Source organism: Rutilus rutilus (assembly GCF_951802725.1).
Source record: "Rutilus rutilus genome assembly, chromosome: 3".
NCBI lineage: Eukaryota > Metazoa > Chordata > Actinopteri > Cypriniformes > Leuciscidae > Rutilus > Rutilus rutilus.
This window is the reverse complement of record NC_140211.1, coordinates 3,273,801-3,300,312: the sequence shown is the minus strand read 5'-3', so window position 1 is coordinate 3,300,312 and position 26,512 is coordinate 3,273,801. Positions and strand designations below refer to the sequence as shown.

At 41.3% G+C, this 26,512-nt stretch overlaps 1 protein-coding gene and 1 long non-coding RNA gene across 2 annotated transcripts; both read left to right on the top strand.

The window, feature by feature from the left end:
* Positions 1-3,648: 3,648 nt before the first annotated feature.
* On the top strand, positions 3,649-5,219 carry LOC311287939. The gene is made up of 4 exons (XR_014626850.1): positions 3,649-3,786; positions 4,144-4,307; positions 4,402-4,609; positions 4,997-5,219. It is a non-coding gene; the product is annotated as an uncharacterized lncRNA (long non-coding RNA).
* A 6,094-nt stretch (positions 5,220-11,313) lies between these two features.
* LOC311287900 (C-type mannose receptor 2-like) lies at positions 11,314-19,832 on the top strand (the record flags this gene model as incomplete). Its single annotated transcript, XM_084405019.1, has 4 exons — positions 11,314-11,350; positions 11,443-11,802; positions 16,903-17,250; positions 19,045-19,832. 4 exons carry the CDS (start codon positions 11,314-11,316, stop codon positions 19,410-19,412), a joined length of 1,113 nt encoding a protein of 370 aa, XP_084261145.1. The 3' UTR covers positions 19,413-19,832.
* Between the last annotated feature and the right edge of the window lie 6,680 nt (positions 19,833-26,512).

Below are 26,512 nucleotides of genomic sequence, written 5' to 3'. Positions count from 1 at the left end.
GCTACAATCAAATATGATAACACAAACTGGAATACGGCAGTGGCTGATTTATTATTTTCGGTTAGGCCTAAGTTACAAGAGAAATAAAAGCACTTTAACAAAGCCACAACCCACGTTTAATCATGCCATGCGGAACCAGAAATATGCATTTAACCATAAAGTTATACTGTATAATCACAGAATATAGATTCAACTCATTAACAGATTTATCAAATAAACATGCCATCAGTAATTTCCCCCATAAACCATAAAACGTACATACCCAATCCTTTACCGTCCGATCACCACGAGGTTCACTCGTCACACATGCGCTCCAAATAAATCTATAATCAAAAATGTACACATCAAATGTTCTTTTAACTTCGCTTCACAACTTATTTGTGCATATTAAAGATATTGGAGTAATATTTACCAAGAAAGAAGAACGTATAACACAGAATCCGATCGATGCACGCACCGTCATGGAGCTCTCCTGAACAATGAAAAATGGCTGCCGTTCTCTGGTCGCGCGCACGCGTCCAGCACAAGTGAATAGTATCGCGAGAAGAGAGGGATTTCTTAAAGGGGCCACAAACATTTTTAATGCAAAATAGAAACGAGGTACATTTTATGTAAACAACTCTAATCGTAGTTGTAACTCTATATGTACAGTAGGCATAATTCTTGTCATTGCGTATGTGTATGCAGCATGAGTCAAATACAATCTTCTGTTCAGAGATTGTGATGCTGTTTGCATGGAATGCACATTTTACCTTTGTGGCAAAGCCTGATTGAAATTAATTGTTGAAATAAATGGTTTTGTGTCTTTTTTACATAACATTGGCTATTGCTAATGACACATAGTAACTAATCTAGCTACTTTCATTAAAAATATCAATTTAAGCTAAAATGTAAGAGGGTCATTCTATGAAAATGTCCATTTTTCTGTCCCTAGCCTTTACAGAAATATTACACTTAAAAAACACTTTAGGGTTACAATTTCTTTACATTTTAAAATAAAACAATATGTTATTTGAACAATTACACCCTCTTGAGCCATCAATGTGGCAATATTTGATTTTTATGAATTATATAGAATTTCAAGCACCACAGAAGTGCTCGTCCCCACAGTCATGTACAGAGGGAAAATGCTTTATTTTGAGGTCAATAACAGATTTTTACACCATTTAAAATACAATAATGTATACATAACTATCAAATATATTATGTAAATGATATATAAAAAAAAAATGCAGAATACGAGTTGTGTCACTGGTGTTACCGTTAAACAAAAATCTCTTATTTTGAAATAAAAATCACACTGCTATAGCTTATGTTTGTATGCAGGCCTACGGTATTTATATTCACAATACTTAATAACTAATATTATTTTATTGCATTTATATTAGTTGTTTGAAGAGTTACAAAAAAGCGGTCGGTCTTAACACAAGTTTCAGCCGGCAAGTCGGTCGGACTAAAAGGGGGAAAAAATAAATAATTGGGTCGGTAGGCTACTAAATTGACAGGGTCGGTCGGGTTACGGCAAACAAGAATATTTTTAAGGATGGCCTTAGACTATTGTAACTCACTTTATTTTGGGCTATCTCAGGCCTCTCTCTCTCGTCTACAGCTAGTTCAAAACGCAGCAGCTAGACTTCTCACTGGGACACGCAAATATGAGTCGATCACCCCTATTTTATTCAAACTCCACTGGCTACCTGTCACATTCAGGATTGATTTTAAAATTGTACTATTTGTGTATAAAGCTCTTAACAAACCGGCCCCCCAATATCTGACCAATCTCCTCTGCCCGTACACTCCATCTCGTACTTTGAGATCCAGTGATCACTGTCTTCTCATCGTGCCCAGATCCAGACTTAAAAAATGAGGCGACTGCACTTTTGCGACTGCAGGCCCAAAACTTTGGAACAGTCTACCCCTCTATATCAGACTAGCTCCCTCAATTTCCATCTTCAAAACATCCTTGAAAACTTTTAATACCCCTTGACACAACTATTTTTTTTTTTTTTAATTGTCCTGTTTCTGCCCTGCATTTTATCTATTGCCCTGTACAGCACTTTGGTCAGCCTTGGCTGTTTTTAATTTTGCGTTATAAATAAATATTGTATTTTTTTTAGAATTAAGTTAATACCTTTTAGTCACCTGGGATAAAACTCCCCCTGCTACCCTCATTTGCATTTGTAAAGCTCACAGCAGTCTCATTTACATGTTAAAGCATTAGAGGGAGGGGGGTCACGGGGCAAGCAAGTCCCACGTCAATTTCCGACAATTTCCGACAGTTTGCAGTGTTGCCTGTAAATTGCCGTTTGCAGTCGTAAACCTGAACTTCCACGACAATCTACAGCGCCGGTAACTGTCGAAAATCCCACTTTTCATGCAGTGACCTTTCCCACAATTCCTGTATGTGTGATTGCACAGGTGTTTGTTATCTGTTCCCAGCTGTTTCTCGTTGTCATCTAGTTTGTTCCTGTATTTAAAGCCCTGTTTGTTCCATGTCCTGTGTGTATCGTTGTTTATGTCACACTGTGTTTGGTTTACCGTGTTCCCTGCCTGAGTCTGTTTGTTGTTTTTGTACTGCCTGTCTGGATATCGAACCCTGCCTGTTTGACTACTCTTTTGGATTACCCTTAATAAACCTCAATTTGACTGCACTTGGATCCACCTTGCTTTTTCCCTTGAGCGGATCGTGACACCTATAGCCTATACTGTAACTAGCGTTATTGTACTTGTTGTGACCGAACCTTTACCAACACTGTAATGAATTGCTGTAAAAATTACAGCATTATTTTACAGCAGCTGGCTGCTTTCTAATAATACAGCATATTGCTGTAAACTGCAATGCATTCTGGGGGCGCTAGGCGGTTTAATTTAAAATACAGAATATTGCTGTAAATTTCAAATCTTCAGAGGCATTGTAATCTTCAACGGTCGTGTCGTCGACTTTCGGGTAGCGCAAGAGGAGTGCTTCACAACTCTGTGGTAAGTGACTTGTTATTTCAGTTTCTTATTTTCAATGTTTGGTAACTCGTAGACTATGAAGGTAACGTTATATTCGCGGTTCATATGGTAACCCCGGATCACGCATCCTCCGACCGCGGGGCGCGAATGAAACTTGCGCCGGGCTTCAGCAGCGCGGACGCGGTAGTATTTTACACATCTCACCCCGGCGATACAGCGGCTATGGGCAGAAAATCTATAGGCTCCTATGTTAAGAATTACATGCTTTAAAGACAACAGTCGGTATTCACACGAGCTTCGTGTTGATCAGCACACTTCGTCGTGATTATTTTATGGTGTAAATGGGCGCCAAAATGAAAACGGCGTTGCTAAAGCCTTGCGTCAGACTCACGGAGGATGTCGTGTGTCATATTATACATTCTGAATGATGCTGTATAAGTTACCAGTTTTGTTGCACGTTTAATATGTCGGTGTAAAAATCCCTAGTTGGCTTACATTTCAGTACGAATGTGTTTTTTAAGCTGTAGCCTACTGTGTAATGTGCTTATTGTTTGTTTGTAATGCTGTTGTTAACTTTATTTAAAAGAAAGAGTTCTTGCACTCTGAATACTAAAATATATTTTAAATGCAAAAAGCTGAAAAATAAAAATGGTATAGTTAAAAATAACTATTTTCACATGTATTGTTTTAGGAGACACTTTAGTGGACACTGGAAGGCCATGTTGTGTGTGAGGAGGGCTTTCAGCACAGCTTCCTGTCTGGCCTTGCCATACTGTTCACAGCATATTATCAGGAGGAGGCAGTCTGTACCTTGGAGTTCATTCAAAGGTAATGATTGAATTCTTAACAACCTCAGTACCTGCATTTTACACATGTATTCAATATCAGATCTTGCCTTTTATACATATAGCTATCTGTTGAGGCCTTTAACACAATGTTTCTCAACTCGAGAAGAGAGAATTTTTAGGGCGAATGATTTAGATGTCTCCCTCTTTAACACTAGCAAGCTAATGAGTTAAATCAGGTGTTTTAATAAGTGGACATATAAAACTTCCTGGGAGGTCCTCATGACTGGAGTTGAGAAACACTGCTCTAATATATGGTCCAATTTCAAAAACATGATTACAAGCCTCAAAACCTTAAAACCAATCTTAATTACATATTGTCTGTTTCCTGACCCTTTAGGCGCTTTGTATGTATTAATCCGGAAAGAGGAACAAAGAAGTCGAGAGGAAAATTGCCATCTAAAACGACAGGGCAAATGGTACAGAAGAAACAGGTTGCAGTGAACCCACATGTTGCCACTCTGCCCAGCAAAGTGATGGATTATCAGTGGAATTTTCTGAAATGTAAGTAGTGTACACACACACACACACACACACACACACAGATCTATTTTTCCTTTAATTGTAACCTTTTAATATTCTCTATCTGTCTCTAAAGCCTCTTTCACACAGCGCAATGATCCTGGCAAATTGCCAGAACGCCTTCTGTGTGAACGCAGACACGACCCGGGATTGATGCCGGCATCGATGCCGGGTTGGGGACCTAGTAACATTGGCCTGCTCTGTCCCGGAACACGTGCTGTGTGAACAAAAGCCGTGTCGTAGTGTTGATGCTGAAGTCGGGATCGTTCGCCAGCTGAGAAACGGTACGTAATGCGCAAGTTTATGATCGAATCAGAGAAAAAATGCACAAGCGTGGTTTCTCAAGAGAGAGAAATCGCAGCTCATAAGCAAACTTAAGATGATGCTGAGACATTACAAGTCACATCGATGTCACGTGTCTTTACGGGATTTTTACGGGTTGTGTGTGAACGGGTTGTCTCTGATTCCGGCAAATCACTGGCAGTGTGAATGAACCAAAATCAAACGAACCCGGGTCAAATCCCGGGTCACTTTATCCGTGTATTTTCCGGAATCTCTGTGTGAAAGGGGCTTAACTGTATCTGTCATCCCTCTATCTGTCTCTGACTGTATCATTATGTTTTGTAATATATCTAATATATTGTCCTCTTTGATCTTTTCAATGTTTCTAGCCACTCTTTGCATCCTGTGATGGAACAGCATTCTGGAGCTGAATTGTTCTCCATTTTTGATCAGAAGTTTGTTGGACTCACTTGGGGCCTTGTTGTTTGGACATGTTTGTCTGGTAATGAAGTGGAGAAAATTCACCCCTGTCTTTTTGTTTTTTATTATGATCATGTTGGTCAACTTGTGGTTTTAAATGCATGTTGTTTGAGTATTTCTTCTTTGTGTGAAGGGCCATGACAGCTAATTTGTTTCAAGTAATTTAAAAGTATTTAATTTCATGTCCATTTAAAAAAAAAAAAAAAAATGAAATCAAAATAATACAAAATACACTGTTTTATGACTTTTTTTTCATGCAGATTTTAAAGTTATAAATGTAATAAATTTTGACCTGTTTTTCAATATTAGTATGTTGAATAATTTTTTTGTTTTGTGAAGTAATAGGGGAATTAAGTTGTGCATTATACAACACTATGTATTTACAAACAATTGTTTAAAGCTAATGCAGTTGATAAATAATTTACATTTAAAATTCAGCTGCCCAGTCATTAATATTCAGAAATCAGGAAAATATATTGTATATACTTCATTTGACATACTTCCTCTAGAATAGATATAGCAAATACAGAGATTCTGTAGCTTACTGTAAAAAAAAATACAACAATGTAAAAAATACAGTTATTTACTGTAATCAGAGAATACAGTAAAATTCTGTAAATTAAATTACAGAAACGCTACTGTAAAAAATACAGTAACTGGCTGGCAACCCTGCTGCCAGTATTTTACTGTAAAATTTACAGGTAATTTTTAACAGTGAAGGAAAAGAGAAAAGTATTCAGGATTGCGATTGTCAGAATAATAGCTTACCAATTTTTCTGAACAGAGAGCTCCCCCTGAAGTAGTGACACCTGATATTGACACTCAATTATATATTTCATCACGACCAGATGAAAACACTAAATTATCTAAATTGTCAGAGTGTGTCAAAGATATAAAATACTGAATGACGTGTAATTTTCTGCTATTAAATTCAGATAAAATGGAGGTATTACTTATTGGTCCAAAAAACTGCCCACAAAACCTCTTTTAATACAACTTTAATTTAGAAGGCTGTCCTGTTACTTTATCCTCTACAGTAAAAGACCTGGGTGTTATACCGTAACTTGTCTTTCGAAAATCATATTTCATATGTTACAAGAACAGCCTTTTTCCACCTTAGAAACATTGCTAAGCTACGTAACATGCTATCTGTTTCTGATGCAGAAAAGTTAGTTCATGCATTCATGACCTCGAGACTAGATTACTGTAATGCCTTATTAGCTGGTTGTCCTGCATCCTCAATAAACAAGCTACAGTTAGCCCTAAATGGTTTAGCTCCTGGGTATTTAACGGATCTTCTATCGCCCTACAATCCATCACGCTCTTTAAGATCACTAAATTCGAGGCTTCTGGTCATTCCTAGGATATCTAAGTCCACTAAAGGAGGGAGGGCGTTTTCACATTTAGCTCCTAAACTCTGGAATAGTCTTCTTGATATTGTTCAAGGCTCAGACTCGCTGTTACAGTTTAAAACTAGATTAAAGACGCATCTCTTTAGCCAAGCATTCACATAATACTTACCTTTTATACTACAGTTAAATCGGATCAAATGCATTAATATTATGAACAGCAGCTATGCTAATTATTTCCCATCTGCTTTTCTGTTGTTATCTCGGGACGCTAGTAAATAGAGTTCGTCAGTTCCAGTTTGTATCCAGCCTCTCATGGAGACTTCAGATGCCCCAACACCCGTGAAGAGACGACTCGACGCCTGTGAAAAGACGACTCGACGCCTGTGAAGAGACGACACGACGCCTGTGAAGAGACGACTCAACGCCAGCGATGTTATGCCCTAAAGTAATACATGATTAACTAACTTTATTTGTACATGTACATTTCTGAAATGCACTTTCTGTAAAGCTGCTTTGAAACAATATGTATTGTGAAAAGCGCTATACAAATAAATTTGAATTGAATTGAATTGAATTGATATTAATAAGCAGAATCACTGAAGGAATGAGACTTGCGGGTTTGGGTCTCAGTACCAGCAGGAAATGTAGGTGGTGGGAGTGAATGAACATTCCCCACATGTAGCGAGTGACATAAATCATATGATTCAAAATTAAGTGTCTGTATTAAATACCATACCTTGATGGTAGTTGAACAAACTCAGGGTTGCAGGATTAGTTTTGAGTTGACAAACACCAAACCAATCCAATCAGGTTTGTTGGTACCATGACTATGGCGATGAACACAGCTAAAAGCCGAACCACTTTCATAGTGCCTAAAATCCTGGGTCCTCCTGCTCTCGAATCACTCTCGATGTACTTTGATGGCATATGTCACAGTCACGTGGCGTCGGCGCTGTCTCATATTAAGTGACACCTGATATTAATAAGCAGAATCACTGAAGGAAAGAGACTTGTGGGTTCGAGTCTCAGTACCAGCAGGAAATGTAGGTGGTGGGAGTGAATGAACATTACCCACATGTAGCGAGTGACATACATCATATGATTAAAAATTAAGTGTCTATATTAAATACCAGACTCTGCTAACAAACAGAATTTAAATGATTAACAATTTGGGCAATATATGTGTAAATGGACCAATTGCGCACCAGAAAATCACAGGAACGGCAACTGGAGGTAGTGGATATTCACTGAAGAACACAGGAGTGTGTTGTGATTCATGTGCTGATTTTGGATCTCTGTGAAGTACAATTATAATTTTTTATATGAATGATGAGTTTAAAAATCCCTCATAATAGCTCATTGCTGTAGTTTCACAGTGGTGGTAATGTATAATTTAAGTGTGTTAACAATATAACACATGTCTGATAACTGATTAAACACTGGATTAGATCAGTTAATCAGGGGCCGTACCATGATGGTAGTTGAACAAACTCAGGGTTACAGAATTAGTTTCAATCAGGTTTGTTGGTACCGTGACTATCGCGATGAACACCGCTAAAGCCGAGCCACTTTCATGGAGCCAAAAATCCAGGGTTGGTGCAAACTAAACTGAAACACCTTGTTAACTTAAACCGGCTTCATGGTTTAGGGCTCAGGCCACTACATGTTATCATCAATACATAATAATCATCTACTACGTAATCATTTGTCATTGCTTTTTTTCTATAACAAATGTGCTTCATAACAGCCAGAGAAAAACTAATGTTAGAGTTAAGTGTAACTTAATAAAACTAAACAGATGAATAAGACTGAATGAAACAATGGAATATATCTACAACAATAACTCACTGTTTCTGCTTCTGTTTCACGTCAGAGATGCAAATATTGTCCACCCTGAAAGTCTGAATGTGGACCTAAACAAATGAGAGATGAGGATGTGTTAACATGCAAATGTGTTCATGTTCTATAAACTAACAAAGAACAGCAGGAGTATGATAGGAAACAAGATAAGAATTTTCTAAATAAGACTGATTCTTAAAAATGTAACAATGGTTTAATGAACCCATTCCAGCCAATCACAATCAAGTATTTAGACGGAGGAAATAAAGACTAATTTATTCTGAAAGAGCAGAAGATGATGATATTATTTCAGTGGGATAATGAGTCTAATAATCTTTATTAAGATCTTTATTAGAGATGGACTTCAGGGGAATGAAAGCATGATATGAGCATTTTAATGTCTTTATCTCGTCTCTGTTGGGAATGTCTGCCATGATCTCCTCCTCACCACCAGCGATCTCGGCTCTCAGAAGAAGACAAAGAAGAAGCCTATAAATATGAGCAAAACAGTTTACACCTTTTTTCCACAAAAAAAAACAAAAAACAATTGTCTTCCTTTACTCTTCATTATGTCTTTTTTAATGCTTCAAGCCCCAAACTCCCTCACTGGTCAAACTCACTCCTTCATCTCTCACACGTTTCTTTCTATTTGACTGGAGCCTCAAACGGTGGGTTTTTAAAGGCTCTCAGTAACCAGTATCACCAGTCTTCACTACTGAACTCAACCCTTCTCTGTTCAGCTCAAACAGCAACAGATAAAAGTGGCCCAAAACAGAGAAACTCAAACATGGGGTCTGTCCAAATACCCACACTTGGCCACTAGAGAGCATGTGCACGCAACAATGAGCACATTTTACTGGTGCAAACATGAGTATGTATATTTTGTCATTTGTACAACATTTGCAACTGGTTTTTATCACTTAAAGCTGCAGTCCGTAGCTTTTTAGGGTAAAAAAATTATCCAAAATAATTTTTTGAGCAAGTACATAACCAGCCAGTGTTCAAAACTCTGCTTGCCTTAGCTCGATTCAAAACGGTAAGCTTGTAATAATGTTTTTAATTCCAGTGGTACTGGTGGATTTCCGCGGGAAATTCGAGCATTTCTTTGCGTCATTAAGAAGAGTCTCAGCTAGTAGGCTATATTGCGTGTGAGGATGTTGGAGGTGGAGATTTGTAGCCTTTTCTCACAGCACTTGATATAATTAAACTTTTCAATTTGATGGCGGATCCAGAAAGGTTCAAACGACAATAACCAGTGACAACTAGAGATTCACCCATTGTAAAACGTGAAAGACTTAGGACTTCGGAGAAAAAAAGACACTGCAACCTTTTGCGAAAACAAGGACAAATATCGGGAGGGCATTAAATGTAGTCACGCAATGCTGATGTTGTTAACATTAACAATTTGAGAACAAAGAATAATTTGCACGGTTTGACGTGATATGATAAGCGATCGTTAGATTTAATCTGCGTGATTTACTGCAATGCTTTTTTAACAAAAGTGGATGTTACTTACTTGTTCAGACGACATTTTCCAGTGAAAATTCTAATGTTGTTCATATTTCCAAAAAGTAGAATCTGTGATTGCGAATGACAGGATCCACACCACCGGCGCGGTGATTGACAGCCGCACATTCTCCTCAAAACATTGGATTCATCCGCGCTGTGCCGTGCCGAGACAAAACGCACGTAAAGTTGATAATTCCGCGAATAACTGCAATTGCAGATTTCGAACAGAGATGGCGACAAAGAGGAAAAACTGCGGACTGCAGCTTTAATTAAAAGCACCATCATTACTTGTAAATCGTGTTACATAGGCACTGCTGTACACACACTTAGATGATTATTTAAAAATGCAAACCTTTGAGAATCAAAATAAAGCTCTGTAAACACTTGCATTTTTACAGCACCATAAGTGTGTCCCATCGGGTAATCAAAAGTTCTACACACACTTGCGGTCTTCATGACCTCTTGAACACTTGGGCCAAACACAAGGACAATGTCATGCAAGTGTAGCAGGTGTGCATTAACTTGCTATGACCATTTTTGTGCTTTCCTCATTCTTTCCGTCCGCCAGTGACACACTTTGCTTCTTCCCAGTCTGCATGCGCATTCACAGCGGTGGGTCACGCAAGTTTACGTGCTGATTTATTAAGGCCGTAATCTTGTAAATGATTGTTTCATACATTATACTGTTGTAATTGTGAATTCAAGTCCCTCTGTGATGGACACATGTATGTTTTATTAATTATTTTCTTTCTTTAAGTGGTTTTCTTTACGTTGATTTTATCCTTTATCTTTCTCAGCATCGTTCATTACTCCTCTAAGGGCTGCACGAGTCCTCATTATCTGTTTTTTACACCAGATGTTATAAATGGAGGATTTGATGGGACAAATTTCTGCATTCAAGAGTGATTCTGAGTAGACAACACAGATAACACACCGACACCGCTACACACGTAGACAAATGGTGAAGTGCAAAGATCGCAAGAATGGAACGGCCATTTATGTCAAGATGATCAGGGATGAAACACGAGTTATGCAGTCCAGCAATATCTTTACAGCAGCTGTTTAGTTGTGAATGTTCAAATGCAAATCGTAAATGTTCATATAATTTTTTGATTAAGGTTCATATTAATATAGACTAATACTGACACAGACGTCAATATGCAAATATAGAGAAACAGAGGTAGACAAACACACATAAGGAAGAAGTAAAACATGAAAATTAGTTTTAGATAAATACACAAATGATGTAATGAGCTGAATGAGGGATGAGAGCAGATATAATAATAGCGTAGTGTAAATCTGCAGACAGAAACATCAGACTCAGGACAGAAACACACGACCTCTAAAGTAAGAACATGTTCATTCTTCACACACAATTACACTTTCTGATGTTAATATTGTCTGAATGATTATGTACAGTGAGTTCATGCTGCTGTTGAGATACTAAATGAAATTGTCATATTTTACTCCAAAATGAATCTGGGAATGTTTGATTTCTGAGTTTTTCTATGTGTTTTTCCTCAGAAATGGACCAAACTCTATATCTGATTTTTCTTCTCATTGGTGAGTGTGTTTGGTGTATTATTTATGGTTTATAGTTTCATCAGGTTTGACCCTGTTATGAAAAGCATTAAATCAAACGCTCTCTTTCACAGCTCTCTGCTCCGTATCTGAATGTGTTCAGCGTCAGTATCACTTTATAAACGTGAGGAAGACCTGGACTGAAGCTCAGAGATTCTGCAGAGAGAATTACACAGATCTGGCCACCGTTGACAACATGAACGACATGAACGAGCTGAAGAAGAGTGTGAATGGAGTTGGTCAGAATATCTGGATTGGGCTGAAGAGGACGAGTGTTGATAAATGGCAGTGGCCATCAGGTGAACCTGCACTCTATCTGAACTGGGCTACTGGACAACCTGTTGGTGGAGTTGAGTGTGCTTTCATGAGAAATGGACAATGGCATGATTGGCCATGTAGTAACAGCCTGACTTTCATCTGCAATTCATCTCACAGTAAGTGCAGCTCCATACAATCACAATAAACATTCATTTATAAAAGATACACCATATTCTGTACTTTAAAATCTAATTAGTCAGACTTACTTAAAAGCATGCAAACCAATTGCCTTAAAAAAAGTAAGAAAAGTGAAATAGGAATAGTATGTTGTATTGACAAAAGCTTAGTTAGAATAGTTCAGTTATACAAGAGTTCCAGTAACTAAACAAGAACCGAGAGTACTTGATAATGTACTGGGCTACTGGACAACCTGAAGGCAGAGATGAGTGTGCTATGATGAGAAATGGACAATTTCATGATTTGCCATGTAGTGATACTCGTCATTTCATCTGCAACAGTGAGTGCAGCTATTTATAATTACAACCATTCATTTATAGATGCACCCATGGGCGTTGGAACCGTTGTATATGGGTGGGACAAGACCCACCCACTTTTTAAGACCAATGATATTGGACCCACTCACTTTTACCGTCTCTAATTCAGCGCATATGTCTGTTCACTCTTCAGAGCGCCGTCAGTCAAATCCATTCCACTTGAGGAATGCCCTAATAAATTAAACTCCAGTACGCGTTTTAGCTACAGCGTTGATATCCACGCTGCTGCTCAAATCAACTTGGCTCATTCAGAGTCCGTCCAAACCAAGGGGGTAATCCAGCACCCGGAAAGCGTACCTTCCCCGGGGGCCGCCATTGGCTAACAAGCCATCACCTGCTGTTAGCATTCCACTGACTCCCATTCATTTTGGCGTCACTTTGACAGCGAATAACTTTACATCTGAGGTGTTTAAAGACTCTATTTATCCACTGTTTATTTCTAAAGAAACACGACAATGTATAAAAGGCTCCATTACCTTGTATCTTACGTTATGGCCCTGTAGAAGCAGTTTTTTGTAAAAATAGGCTAACGATTGCGTCATAACCACGCGACTCTCTGTCGTACAGTAGAGAGATTACCGTATGGACAGGAGGAGAAGCTCGCGGGCAATCGGGGGGACCGGGAGGCATAAAGTCGAGGGAGAAGCCCATAGTTGCTCCTGCTCCTAGCTCATGGACAGCTCCTGCTCACACTCTCCGTCTCTGCAAGTTTCGGAAGGAAATGATTCAGATTTCTCTTGGCACAGCTACTAGAAGACTTACAACTGTCAGACGGGTTGCTCACGTCACATCTACGTCGTCAAGCTCAGTTTGAGTCTGCGCAGTCGCTCAGCCATCAGGAAGTGAGTGCTTCTCATTGACTTCACTTTTCTCCGATGAAGTCTATGGGGTCGCCGTGTCTATTTCTTTTACTGTCTATGGACCAAACCCTTACTTTTCAAGCCTGACGAGCCAATGCGCATGTGCTGTCCTAAGCGCGAGTCTCAGGTTCCTATGGGAACCGGAGCTTCTAACAGATCAATGCAGTGACGCAATGACTTTACCAATCAGCGATTGGCTCTTTTATTTAGAAGGCAGGACAGTTTCTCCCAGGGGATTTTTTTTTTTCTGTGTTTAAAGTGATAAACTTCTTTAAATTCAGCATTATGCTACATTTTTAATAATGCTACAGCAAGAAAAAAAGTGTCAAAACACGTTATAAAAACGGACACTTCCAGTTCTTGATTATTATTGGCTGAGCTGTGTTCGATGCCATTGTAATATACTTTGTAGCCACACAGTTGAGAGTCGTAATAAAATGAGACGACGCGCAGCCAGCAAAGTTGCAGTGGGAAAAAAAACTCACAGCGCCAAATACGCACGGGGACAACGAGGTTCAGCTTCAAGAGATAGTGAGACAAAGAAATATATCATGTTGTTTATCACATCATACGAAGTTTAAAACATTTAAATGGACATATCAAGAAGTAATTAATGTATATCAATCTTAGTTGATTATAGGCAGGGGCGGTTCTAGAGGCGGGCCCCTGCTGAAATCTGATTGGCCCCTGATTGGCCCCCGTTCCTAGCGGTGGGGGAAAAAATCGATTCTTAGATGCATCGCGATGCGGACGTGGACGATTCTGAATCGATTCACAAATGTCAAAAATCGATTTTCTAAAAAAAAAAATATATATATTTTCCTAATAACGTAATATTGACGGAACGCAAAAGGCGGAACTCTAAAGCGGACGTGCAGTGCGCGGACAGTCTGTGGTGTGCACATAACAGAGACGCGCACATAACAGACGCATGATGGCTGAGCGCCAAATTCGAACGGCACCCTCTACGTTAAAAGCTAACGTATGGAAAATTGGCAATTTCATTGTTACCTATTTAGTATTTTTTGTATGAGAGCTGCTTTCTGTATTGTTTAGTTTTCACATCAATATGCTGTAAACCGATCTGTTATACGTTATACTGCTCTGCAATATGTGCAATGCCAGTCACAAAAAGTTACATTTTGACTGTGTTCTCTGCAGATGTTCATTCACTTTTTTTGTATAAGCTGTTTTTGATTGTGGTATACAGCAAACATTTCAAGTCATAACTCTTTATTATTTAGTTGTGAATAAGAGCGGCTTTGTATGTTACTAATTATTCAGAATATGCATTAGTCCACAAGCATTATGTTTGTATGAGAGCTGCTGGTACATCATTCTATATTTTTGAACGAAAACTGTTTGTGAATTTGCTACAGCAAAATGTTGTTGTTTTTTTGTCTGAAGGATTATATTGCTCATTGGAAATAACAAGAGGATGTTGGTTAGATGTCTATTATTAAATGCTAGAGATTCAGAATATGCTGAATTTTGTATTAATTTATTACAAGTATGCTGCTAGTACAGGCACACATTTATTTTCCTGTTGGTTCTTTGCAATGTTGGGACAAATGCTGGCAAATGTAACCTTACAGTTGACTTGCCAAATCACTTCCATTTGTTTTAATAATAAAACGAATATAGGAAGTATTGGAAGTAAGTTCGTTATGGGTCATCATAAATACTTTGCTTTAAAAGTACCAAGTAGTAAAAAAAAAAGAAAGAAATCGTTAATAATCGATAATCGTTACCCTCTGAATCGTAATCGAATCGAATCATGAGGTGCCTAGAGATTCCCACCCATCAATCGTCGACGAGAAGAGCAACCGCAGAATTCTTCACAACGATCACAGATGCAATTCCACCCTCAAACAATTAACAATAATTTACTGTTTATAAGCGACGACATGATTATGAAACTTAAAAGGTGGAATTCAGAAAGAAGTGCATTATTGTGTCCTTTATGCACAGTATAAATAAATGAAAAAAAATCATTAAGAACTTTACTGGCTCATAATTTTTTATTAGAGCGTTTGAAAAAGGAATGACTGCCGAAATGTATTTGCACCGTACTGAATAAATTATTTTGTGTGCTTGAATGTACCCTGTATTTGGCCCCTGAATGTAACATGTGGCCCCTTAATGGCCCCTGTTACAGAAAAATCATAGAACCGCCACTGATTATAGGCTATTAGAGCGGAGACGCGCAGAGACGGCAATTAAGGCGCTGTTTGATTTGTGATCATGCTGTGCCTATTCCATTCATTCGAGTATATTGTACAATACTTAAATCATTTAAATATGCATACAATAATATACAATATCATTTCGTAGAACATGTCTATGATGTAGTAGCCTATTTGAGTTGATATTACTCTTGCCAAGCTCGGATTTCTGAAAGACACAAATTCTGAAAGACGGAGTTGCGCTGGTTTCATTTTTACTCTCACTCATTATTGCATAGAGATTTTAGATAAGGTAATTGGCTTCGGGAACACCCCTAATCTACTCCAGTAAAAAACTTCTGGAGGATGACCCACCCACATTTTTATTTTGCTTCCGACGCCCATGCACCATATACAGTATATAACGGCTCCAGAACGTCTTCTACTAACACACACACAGTATTAACTTATAAATTAAAGGTGGGATAGGTCATTTCAGAGAGGCTAGCAATAGCCAGCTAGCTTTGAAAGCATGAGATCCCACTCTCCCTTCAGAGTCTCCAAACCCACGGCTCCTTTAAAGATAAACAATCGGCAATTACGTGTCCTGTTTTATGACAATAAAATATCAATATAATATAAAATATCATCACTAAAGCTTCTGACAACTCTTTCAGTTTTTATCTAAAACATGTTCCCAGAACATTGAGTTGAAATATAGTTTATAAGAGCAGAATTATAAGCATAATGAGTCTGTAAAAGCAGATTGAGTTTATCTGTTCGGCGTGATGACGTTTAATCTCCAACAGCCTCTGTAGTCCCATTTAGCCACTTGTTAGCAACAGCCTTTTTCAAGACATGTACAATTACGTAATGGCGTAATATTGATGAACTTTATGTCGTAGAATAAAACGTGAAAGTGTCTTAAGCTTGTGTTCACCACAGACCTTATTTCAGCCATTTAACCAAAATCCCATTCAAAAAACCATTGACTTCGGGATGATGGAACCAGAAGTGCTAAAATGCTAAACTCTACAAAGTGATGTCATACTTGAACCACTCTGTTTGCTCTTGCCACTTCATAATGTAGCTCTTTTCATGTTTTGCTATTGGATTTATTATAAAATAGCTTTAATAACAAATTATTAATGCTAATAAGTAAATAATGCAAAAAATCAATCACAGCAATTTCAGGAGTGAGTGAGGAACAATGTAGCGGTCAATGTAGTTCATTCCCGTAATTATATATTGTTTTCTTGGCAATTTGGTGTTCAGTTTTCATACTCTATGCTTTGCCTTCCCTGTTTTATAAAGTCCATTCCATTTCTGGCCTCACCCTCTGTGTGTGTGTGTGTGTGTGTGTGTGTGTGTGTGTGTGTGTGTGTGTGTCTGTGTTTTTAAGTTTCCTCGGAAACTTACTTGAAATGAAATACTTCCATATTAATTAAAGTGTTTTCCTTACAAATTATATTATCAGCATAACAATTTAACAGATTAACTGTGTAAAATATAATAACGTAATTATTATATGTAATTCATGTAATTTATTAGTGAATATAGAACAGACTGTGGATAAATGTCACACTTTCAATGTCGAGTCAATTTCTGTATAGAATTTTTTATTTTTTTTATGAAAAAAGTCCAGTTCAAAAAAAAAAAAAAAAGGAACAAACTGATTTTTTTTTTTTTTCTTAAAGTGAACACAGGACTCGTCTTGGTCAATCAGACGAAGAACTGGAGAAACGCTCAGAAATTCTGCAGACAGAATCACATTGATCTGGTCAGTGTGAGGAACCAGAATGAGAATCAACAGGTTAAGAAGTTCATTAGTGGTCTTGGGTTATCTGGATCACGGATCTGGATCGGTCTGTTCAGAGACTCATGGCAGTGGTCAGATCAGAGTAACTCCTCTTTCAGATACTGGAGGACTGATGAACCCAATAATAATGGAGGAAATGAAAACTGTACAGTGATCAGATCGAATGCTCTGAGACAATGGAATGACATCTCTTGCAACAACCAATTTCCTTTTGTGTGTCATGAAGGTGAGCAGATCCTCACACACACACACACACTCCATCCATCACCTCCAGATATCTTAGGGCGCTTTCACACTAGCACTTTTGGTGCGCACCCGGGTTCGAATGACGTCAGAGTTCAGTTCGTTTGGATGATGTGAACGCTGTCTTCCGAACTCGGGTGCGCACCCGCGAACCGTACTCGAGTCCGATTAAAAAGGTGGTCTGTAGTGATGTAGTACTCGAGTCCGGTCTCGGACTCGAGTCCGGTCTCGAGACCGATTTCTGCTTTCTCGGACTCGACTCGGACTTGTTCTTACAAAGACTCGGTCTTGACTCGGACTCGACCCTTCAAAGACTCGGTCTTGACTCGGACTCGGCATAGGCGGTCTCGTCCCATCACTAGTCCACTAGAATACATACCACTAGAAAATTTTAATTGACTGTTCGCAAAGACCCGCCCCCCTTATTTACTGTCGCTATGTCCAACAAGCTACACCGTTCTCACGCCACACCATGTTCTCACGCAGTGAAAAATACATCGCGGAGCAGAGAGGAGACTGACAACACGCTGACAGACAGGACAGACCAGGTTACTTTTCGGTTACTTTTGATATTAAACATATTAAACAAAGTCTCGCCTTTCAAACTTGGTCATTTTTTAAAAGAAATTTAAACAATAAATACCGTTTTGTGGCTCTTAAATGTGTAGTGACAGATCGCTGTAGAGCATCAGTTAAAGCTGCTCATGAACCGATCATCTCTTCCTTCTAGTTAATTTATAGCCTCAAATAAACATGAACAAACATAAGAAGCAATGTTGTTTTAACCACGGAAAGGCGTCAGTACACTCCGTGTTTCAAGTTCAAATCCTCCCATGTTAACCAACGGACTCGGTCTCGACTCGGACTCGACCCTTCAAAGACTCGGTCTTGACTCGGACTCGACTGAATTTGAAAACCAACGGACTCGGTCTCGACTCGGACTCGACCCTTCAAAGACTCGGTCTTGACTCGGACTCGGCATAGGCGGTCTCGTCCCCATCACTACGCCACACCATGTTCTCACGCAGTGAAAAATACATCGCGGAGCAGAGAGGAGACTGACAACACGCTGACAGACAGGACAGAACAGGTTACTTTTTGGTTACTTTTGATATTAAACATATTAAACAGAGTCTCGCCTTTCAAATTTGGTCATTTTTTAAAAGAAATTTAAACAATAAATACCGTTTTGTGGCTCTTAAATGTGCTGTGACAGATCGCTGTAGAGCATCAGTTAAAGCTGCTCGTGAACCGATCTTCTAATTAATTTATAGCCTCAAATAAACATGAACAAACATAAGCAATGTTGTTTTAACCACGGCGTCAGTACACTCCGTGTTTCAAGTTCAAATCCTCCCATGTTAACCAACGGACTCGGTCTCGACTCGGACTCGACCCTTCAAAGACTCGGTCTTGACTCGGACTCGACTGAATTTGAAAACCAACGGACTCGGTCTCGACTCGGACTCGACCCTTCAAAGACTCGGTCTTGACTCGGACTCGGCATAGGCGGTCTCGTCCCCATCACTAGTGGTCTGAGGTACGGCTCATGTGAACTCGGGGGGCAGGGGGCAGGGGGCAGGGGGAGGGGGGAGGGGGGAGGGGGGAGGGGGAGCAATCGAACTCGGGTTCGGAACAGGCAATCGAACCAAGTGTGAGCGCCCTTAATGTTCACGCTACATGTCTGACATGACAGATTCCTCCACAGTGTTTGTTCTGCATGTTGTTTTTGATCAGTCTCTCTCTAGTTTTTGCTTGTGGTTTGTTTTGTGTCCAGATAAACTGATTCTGATCAACGAGACTCTGACGTGGCCTGAAGCTCTGAGATACTGCAGACAGAATTATACGGATCTGGTCTCGGTTCATTCAGAGGAGATGCAGCGTCGTGTGATGAATGTGGTTAAACGTGCGTCTACTGAGGCGGTGTGGTTGGGTTTACACAACTACTGCCAAATGAACATGTGGCTCTGGTTGAGCGGAGAGATCGTGTGCTATCAGAACTGGGCTCCAGGGAACGGAACGACACCGGAAGACTGCAGCCTTACGAAGAGAAAAGGAGCAGTTCAGTCTGGAGGAGATCAGCGCTGGATCAGCCTTCCTGAGACTCACAAACTCAACTTCATCTGCAGCAGATCTGAGGAGTGAGAAGACGTCAATGTTTGTGTGTTTACTTACATTCACTGTTTTCATTCTTTATTTCTCTTATTTACTTTCATATGTTTTTTTTTTCTTTTAGTAATTTCTGAGTGAATCTTCTATTTATATTTTACTAGTCTGTATTATTTCTCTGTGTTAATTATCATAACATAATCTGATCTTATTAAAGTTTTCTGACATCATTGAATATTATTTAGATGTCTAAAATACTAACACAGTATATGTGTGTTTTAAGAATCTCTTTGCATATCTGGTATATTTATGTGTCTTTATGTTTTTCACTAATCTTATCTGTATCAGAAACTGTTGAATATGATTCTGTGAGCAGCAGCTCTTAAAAATAATCATTATTTGTGTCTCAGGAGAATTAAATTTGGTTTATTCTTAGAAAGGCAGAAGTGAATTGATGTCACAATAAACTGTCAAATAAATAGTAATAAATATGTAAAATGTATATGTGATTGTTGGTGTGTTTGGTTGATATTTAGGATATGATGTCACTTACAAAACATGCATATTTCAGTTTCCTGGAATAAATTAGTGGTGTGAATCTTTGGGTCGACAGCGAATTGATTTGATTCATGATTCATAGTTTTTCGATTCAGGAGCAATTTTTGCAAATTCAGAATGATTGGATTCGAGGCGATTCACAATGAGATACAATTCAATTAATGATTCGATTCAGAATTTCTAAACTGCATTCACAAAATGATGTAAATGCTTGTCCCTTAATGTGTCTTAGTCATGGTGTGAATCACAGAAACCTTCAGTGGGTCAGAGAGTCAAAATCAAAACCCTTTTTTACATTGATAGATCATGTTAGTTATTAATGATGCGACATCACTTTATTTTATTAGCCAGACTTCTACATGTCTAATAACTTTATTTGTCCATAAAGCTTCATTTATTATCTTCTTATTTGTAAAACAAACCAGTTGAGTTTTTGCCACTGATAGTCTGAAACTCCATTTATTAACCCAATTTCAACTGTCTGTCTGACTTTGGTTACATGTTTGATGTTACAACACATATAGCCCGTAATCTGCATACAGTAGTCTCATATCTTCCTTTATTTGTCCATAAAGCTTAATTTATTATCTTCTTATTTGTAAAACAAACCAGTTGAGTTTTTGCAAAATTGGGTGAACTTTTTTTCCCTCACAAAAAACAAAACAAAAAAAACATCTCAAAAATGATACTAGTGGAAAGGGTAGTTTAGACGCGAGATCTTTCATCACTTCTAAACAACCCTTTCTCACTGCCATCTTTTTAGAGAAGAAATGAACATGATTTTGGATTTCTAAAAGAGGGACGTCAATGAAAATTACTCAGACATTCTGTCTGTGAATCTTTGCTCTTGTGATGATATTTTGAGGTTTATGAATCTAAAGATGCAGACCATGCATAAATGTTTCCTCTACTCTGGTTAAAACCACAGAGCAGAAACAGAGCAGAAGTCAAACCACAACTATGAGCTCAACTCTATTATTAGGCCTGAAGAAATGAGTTGGCTGTGAAAGCACAATCATCTTTAGGGTCATGACCTCTGTTTGGCTGGAGGTCATGGTGCAAAGGACCCTAGGTTGATTTTACTCCGAACCATCCCTTTAAACAGTCATTTTCGCACTACAAGCAGCTGCTAAAGTGAGAACATCTTCAGTGAGCTGAAAGAAGCCTCTGCAACATGTGAAAATGTAAGTGATGTGTTTTGCTGTAAATCTAATTTTAGTTTTCTCCCACCCAAGGCCTCCGAAAAGTTAGACCCATTATATAAGAACGGCTGCTTTTGGAAACAACCCACAACATACTGTGACTTCCGCTATAAAGTTACTGCTAAACCACCTGAGAGAAACTGAACTAAGACTGGGAACAATGATGACATTTATTTAAATGGCTGCCAACATTGGTTGATATCACTTTTATGGTTATTAAATCTCAATAAATGCATAAAAAACTATAATACGTGTTCAACAGATTATGATTAGCCTACATATTAAGATAAATATTCAAGATTTGGTATAAAACTCAATCCTCCCTGAATTCAGTGTAATCAGCATAGAAAACTAATGCACAACAGCTACAAGAGTTAACGTCTCAGGTTACGACTGTAACCTATGTTCCCTGAGAACAAGGAACGAGACACTGCGTCGAATGACGGTTTGGGGGAATGCCTCAGGCGTGACAGGTGTCTGAAATCACTATCAAATCACGGCAATCACATTGACCGGCGACAGCCCGTGAATCATTAACGTGAATGATTAATGTGCGACCTGCAAGTATAAAAGGGCGCCTTGCAAACATGACAAACACCTTATCGTCTGAAGGGACTGTTTGGTAGGCAGGCCCCGAGGCATGGCAAGGAGACGCAGTGTCTCGTTCCCTGTTCTCAGGGAACATAGGTTACAGTCGTAACCTGAGACGTTCCCTTTCGAAAGGGAACTCACACTGCGTCGAATGACGCTTTGGGGAACGATATACCAACGCCACCATGCTAAGGGGAGTGCCTGCCAGGCGGCAGTGACAACTGTCAGAACCAGCAAATTCAAATGAAACGCTAAAACCACTCACCCTCAGGTCACACTGGGCTATCAGTGACAGCACTCCATACGGTCTTAGCCCAAGCTATATGATACCACAGAAAACCTCCATAAACATAGTTTAGTGAAAGGTCTTCCTGGGCCTGCTCAAGGGCCTAGGACCACAACTTCAACTTAGAAGGGGTCCCTTCTAGGGAATGTCGCTAGGGAACCTGAGGCAACCCCAGCCAGTCACTATTCAGGGGAACGTGCCACCTGAAATACCACCAGGCAGGCCTGACCTGGTGTCACTACATATGACACTACAGTCTGGCCACTTCCTGTCTGTCCGAAGACAGAGCCTCTGGACACTTGCCTTTAGGTAAGGCATCCAACCTGAGGGACTGCGAAGCAGGCAGTGAACCACTCGGCCCGGATCTCAGAGACGGGATATCTTGGAGAGTATGACTCAGCATAGTGCTTTACAACCCTTGCCAGCGAGGGGAGTATCTCTACTCGATCCACGGATCTACTCAGTGTTTGGGTTTCAAAACACAGAGGAGGCCTGAGAGGGCCTAGGAATGAAATGCCACCAGGCAGACCTGACCTGGTGTCACTACATGAGACACTACAGTCTGGCCACTTCCTGTCTGTCTGAAGACAGAGCCTCTGGACACTTGCCTTTAGGAAGGCATCCAAACCAAGGGACTGCGAAACAGGCAGTGAACCATTCGGCCTGGATCTCAGAGACGGGATATCCTGGAGAGTATGACTCAGCATAGTGCTTAACAACCCTTGCCAGCGAGGGGAGTTACTCTACTCGATCCCTGGATCTACCCAGCATTTGTGTTTCAAGACACTGAGGAGGCCTGTGAAGTAGAGATGCGCGGTTGGCGGTTACAGCCGCGGACTCCGCGGATAAACCGCGGATCGGGCGGATGACGTGACGAAAAATAATATTTGAATTAAATTCGGGCGGGTGGCGGGCGGTTGAACCAAACAAATGAAAAATATGATGTGTACACCAAAATTGGTCAAAAACGTTGGTGCGGATGGATGGGGGACGGATGTTGAGTTTTGTGATGCGGTTGCGGATGAAATAATAGCCCATCCGCGCATCTCTACTGTGAAGGCCTAGGGGCTGATCTAACTGGGAGGCCTCACGAGAGGCCTACGACTGTCTGACCAGACTCAGGGGTCCAAACACTCATAATGACCCTCAGTGAGGGGAGCAATGGTCCACCTGGTAGGCAAACCAGGCTTTAGGCTAAAGAAGAAGTTCCGGGAGGGAACTAGTAGCAGAGGCGAACACCTTAGTTGAGCCAGGGCACAAGCTTGCTTTGAGCATCTGCCTAATACGGCCAGCTGAACTGATAGCGAGCGGCCACTAGCTTCCAAAACCCCGCATCGTCAGGAAACCACTCACAGGGAGGCCTGGTGAGGCCTACTACCTGATAACCACAGCAAGTGGGAGCTCACCTTCAGGGAGGCCTGGTGAGGCCTACTACCTGATACCACAGGCTACCTGGTAATTAGAAGCCCTGAATCCAGGTGATAGTTTCGAGGCGGCCTGCTAAGGCCAGCCGGCTGGGGACTCGCCTATCAGGGAGGCCTGGTCAGACCTACTAGCTGATAGCAAGTCAAAACTGCTACAAAGGTACACTGTTGGGAATCATACTACACCAACATAACTGTTGGGTCCACCCACAGGAGGCCTAATACTTCGGCTCTAAAGTATGTCCCACAATGTTGGGACTCACCTCCGAGGAGGCCTGTTTAAGGCCTACTACCCATCAGTGAGTCAACTGCCCGAACCACCAAGGCCAACCACGTAAAGTAAGCTGGCCTACAGCACCCTCTCGGGGGCTGTCCATTCAAGGAGGCCTGCTGAGGCCTACTACCTGATGGCGCAGCCTTCGTTGGCAAATAAGCTGTTTACACAGCGCCTACAGCATCCTGGTGCCTAATCACATTGCCCATGGCAGTGTACTCAGCAAGAGAGCTAGCACCCTTAAAACAAGGGGAGTACCACATACGCCGCTCTGCCTCAACGGAGGCCCCACAGTCAGGGGCCTACCATCTGTATGCATGGGCGTCAGCTCATGGCAATGCTCTGGCTTCAGGGGAGCGTACTTCAACCAAAGAAGAAGCGAAGGCTAGAACTTCCCGCTCGACCCGAGCCATAGTGGTGCGAGGTAGGAAAATACAGAACTGAAAGTGAGGACTCAGACCTACCCTGTATCACAGGGGAATACTCCCACCTCACCCTGCGGTTTACCAGGGTGCGGGCCTGCCAGCGGCTCTAGGGGTGACAGAAAATGTATCTGTGCCCAACCTAGGGGAGCGGGGCTTGTTTGTGAGCCAAGCACCTACAACCCGACGCTCGAGCAATAGCTCAGCGAGGTAAGTGAAGCCTATACTGGCGGCCCAGATCCGTAAGCAGTTCTGCACGGCAGGGTCGGGCAGACAGAACCATTCTCTTCATGAAGTGAAAGACGGCCTAACCCTGCTCAATAAAGACACATTGTACCGGGCAGGCCTGTTTGAGGCCTACCCCAGGAACTTCATAACCATGCCTCTATAAATATATATAAAAAAAAAAACGAGCAAAACGCGCGGGCGCGTTTTTGGTCCCCAGAGGGTTAACGGTCGCGAGCGCTGTTTTGCGTGTTGGGCTTAATCACGCTCGGCAGCGCTCGTGGATGAGTCATGTTTTCATTGCGGGAACATGACCATTGCGATGTTTATAGAAAACTCAATGATCTCTGTGTGAGAGTCCCCTCTGCCACACCCCAATCTATCTCTTTCTAAAAAGAAAAACGAGAGGGATACTTTGGCTGGTGGCCAGGGTGATCTGAGGGTTATGGTGTGGCATAATTCCGACAAGCTTTCCTCGGGCCACACCCCCCTCCACATCGCAAATCGTGGGGCTTCCGTGTGTGCCTGGTTCCTCTCGGGGACCCAGTGTTTTCATTCGGGACTCTAGCAGATGGTGTCATGTCACTCACAGCATCATAAGGCGGGCTTGATTCCTCTGGAAATGAGGATTCGACTGCGTTGCCTCCCTCGGGAGTGTCAGCATTAGTCGAGTCAGATCCAGAGCTGATGGCCATGCTTTCCCGGGCAGCTGAAAGCATCGGTTGGAGTGGCGTCCTCCCCCCGATCGCTGTAGGCTTCCCGGATGTGCATCAGGATACTTCCGGCCCACGGGAGTCCACGTGACTTTCGCGGCCCGCGGGTGTCCTCCGCCTTCGCTGCCCTTGATCGTGAGGCGATCTTGGTTTGTATGTTCTCTGTCACTATTGTGACACAGGCATGAAGTCCTGTGTGTTGCCTTCGCCTTCGAGGCAGTGCTGACTCTGGAGTACTGTCAGAACCGGCCGCAGTGGAATGCTGGTCCTTCCCTGGCCAACACTGACAGAATGCGGAAACTCGACCACGCCCCCTTGCTGGGACGCTATGGCAGGCAGGTTTGAGTACCCTACCACCAGCGGTGGTGGCTACCATCACTTCCACTAGAGCATCGTCCACGAGACATGCCTATGCGTTGAAGTGGAACCTCTTCGTCAACTGGTGTTCTTCTAAACATCAAGAACCCACCAAATGCCCGATCAGTGTCATGCTTTCCTTCCTGCAAGAAGGGTTGGAGCGAAGGCTGTCTCCCTCCACCCTGAAAGTGTATGTTGCCGCCATTGCCGCACATCACGACGCAGTTGATGGTAAGTCTCTGGGAAAGCACGACCTGATCATCAGGTTCCTGAGGGGAGCGAGGAGACTGAATCCTCCTCGTCCTCCCCTCGTACCCTCTTGGGACCTCTCAGTGGTTTTAACTGCCCTGCAGAGTGCTCCCTTTGAGCCTCTGCAATCAGTGGAGCTTAAGTTCCTGTCAATTAAGACAGTGCTCCTGGTTGCATTGGCCTCCATCAAGAGGGTAGCGGACCTGCAGGCATTTTCGGTTGACGAAGCGTGCCTGGAATTCGGGCCGGCTAACTCTCACGTGATCCTGAGACCCCGGCCTGGATATGTGCCCAAGGTTCCTACCACACCCTTTCGAGACCAGGTAGTGAACCTGCAAGCGCTGCCCTTGGAGGAGGCAGACCCAGCCTTGGCACTGCTCTGTCCAGTACGCGCCCTTCGTGCTTACATAGACAGAACGCAGTGTTTCAGGACCTCAGACCAGCTCTTTGTCTGTTATGGTGGGAAGCTGAAGGGAAAGGCTCTCTCCAAGCAAAGGTTGTGTTATGTCCAAAGTTATTCTGTGCCCTGTTTTGCAGGTATCCTGGAAGCTCCTCCCATCATTTCCCTATTTACCTGGGTCTGCTGGCCAGCACTTAAAAGCCCCGTCTAGCTCCACCCACACTCTCTCTCTCACACTGCAGCCTGGAGCAGTAGCATGGATAGCAGCAGCCACCATTATTCCTTGTCTGTTTCATTTTGTTTGCAATAAACCTTATTTTGGTCATAATAGACGTTTGTGACTCCTCTATGTTGCCTCCCTTGAGCCAGGGTCGTAACATATTGGGCGCTCGTCCGAGATTATCGCATCCGGAGGAGTTTTTTGTTGTTTTTTTT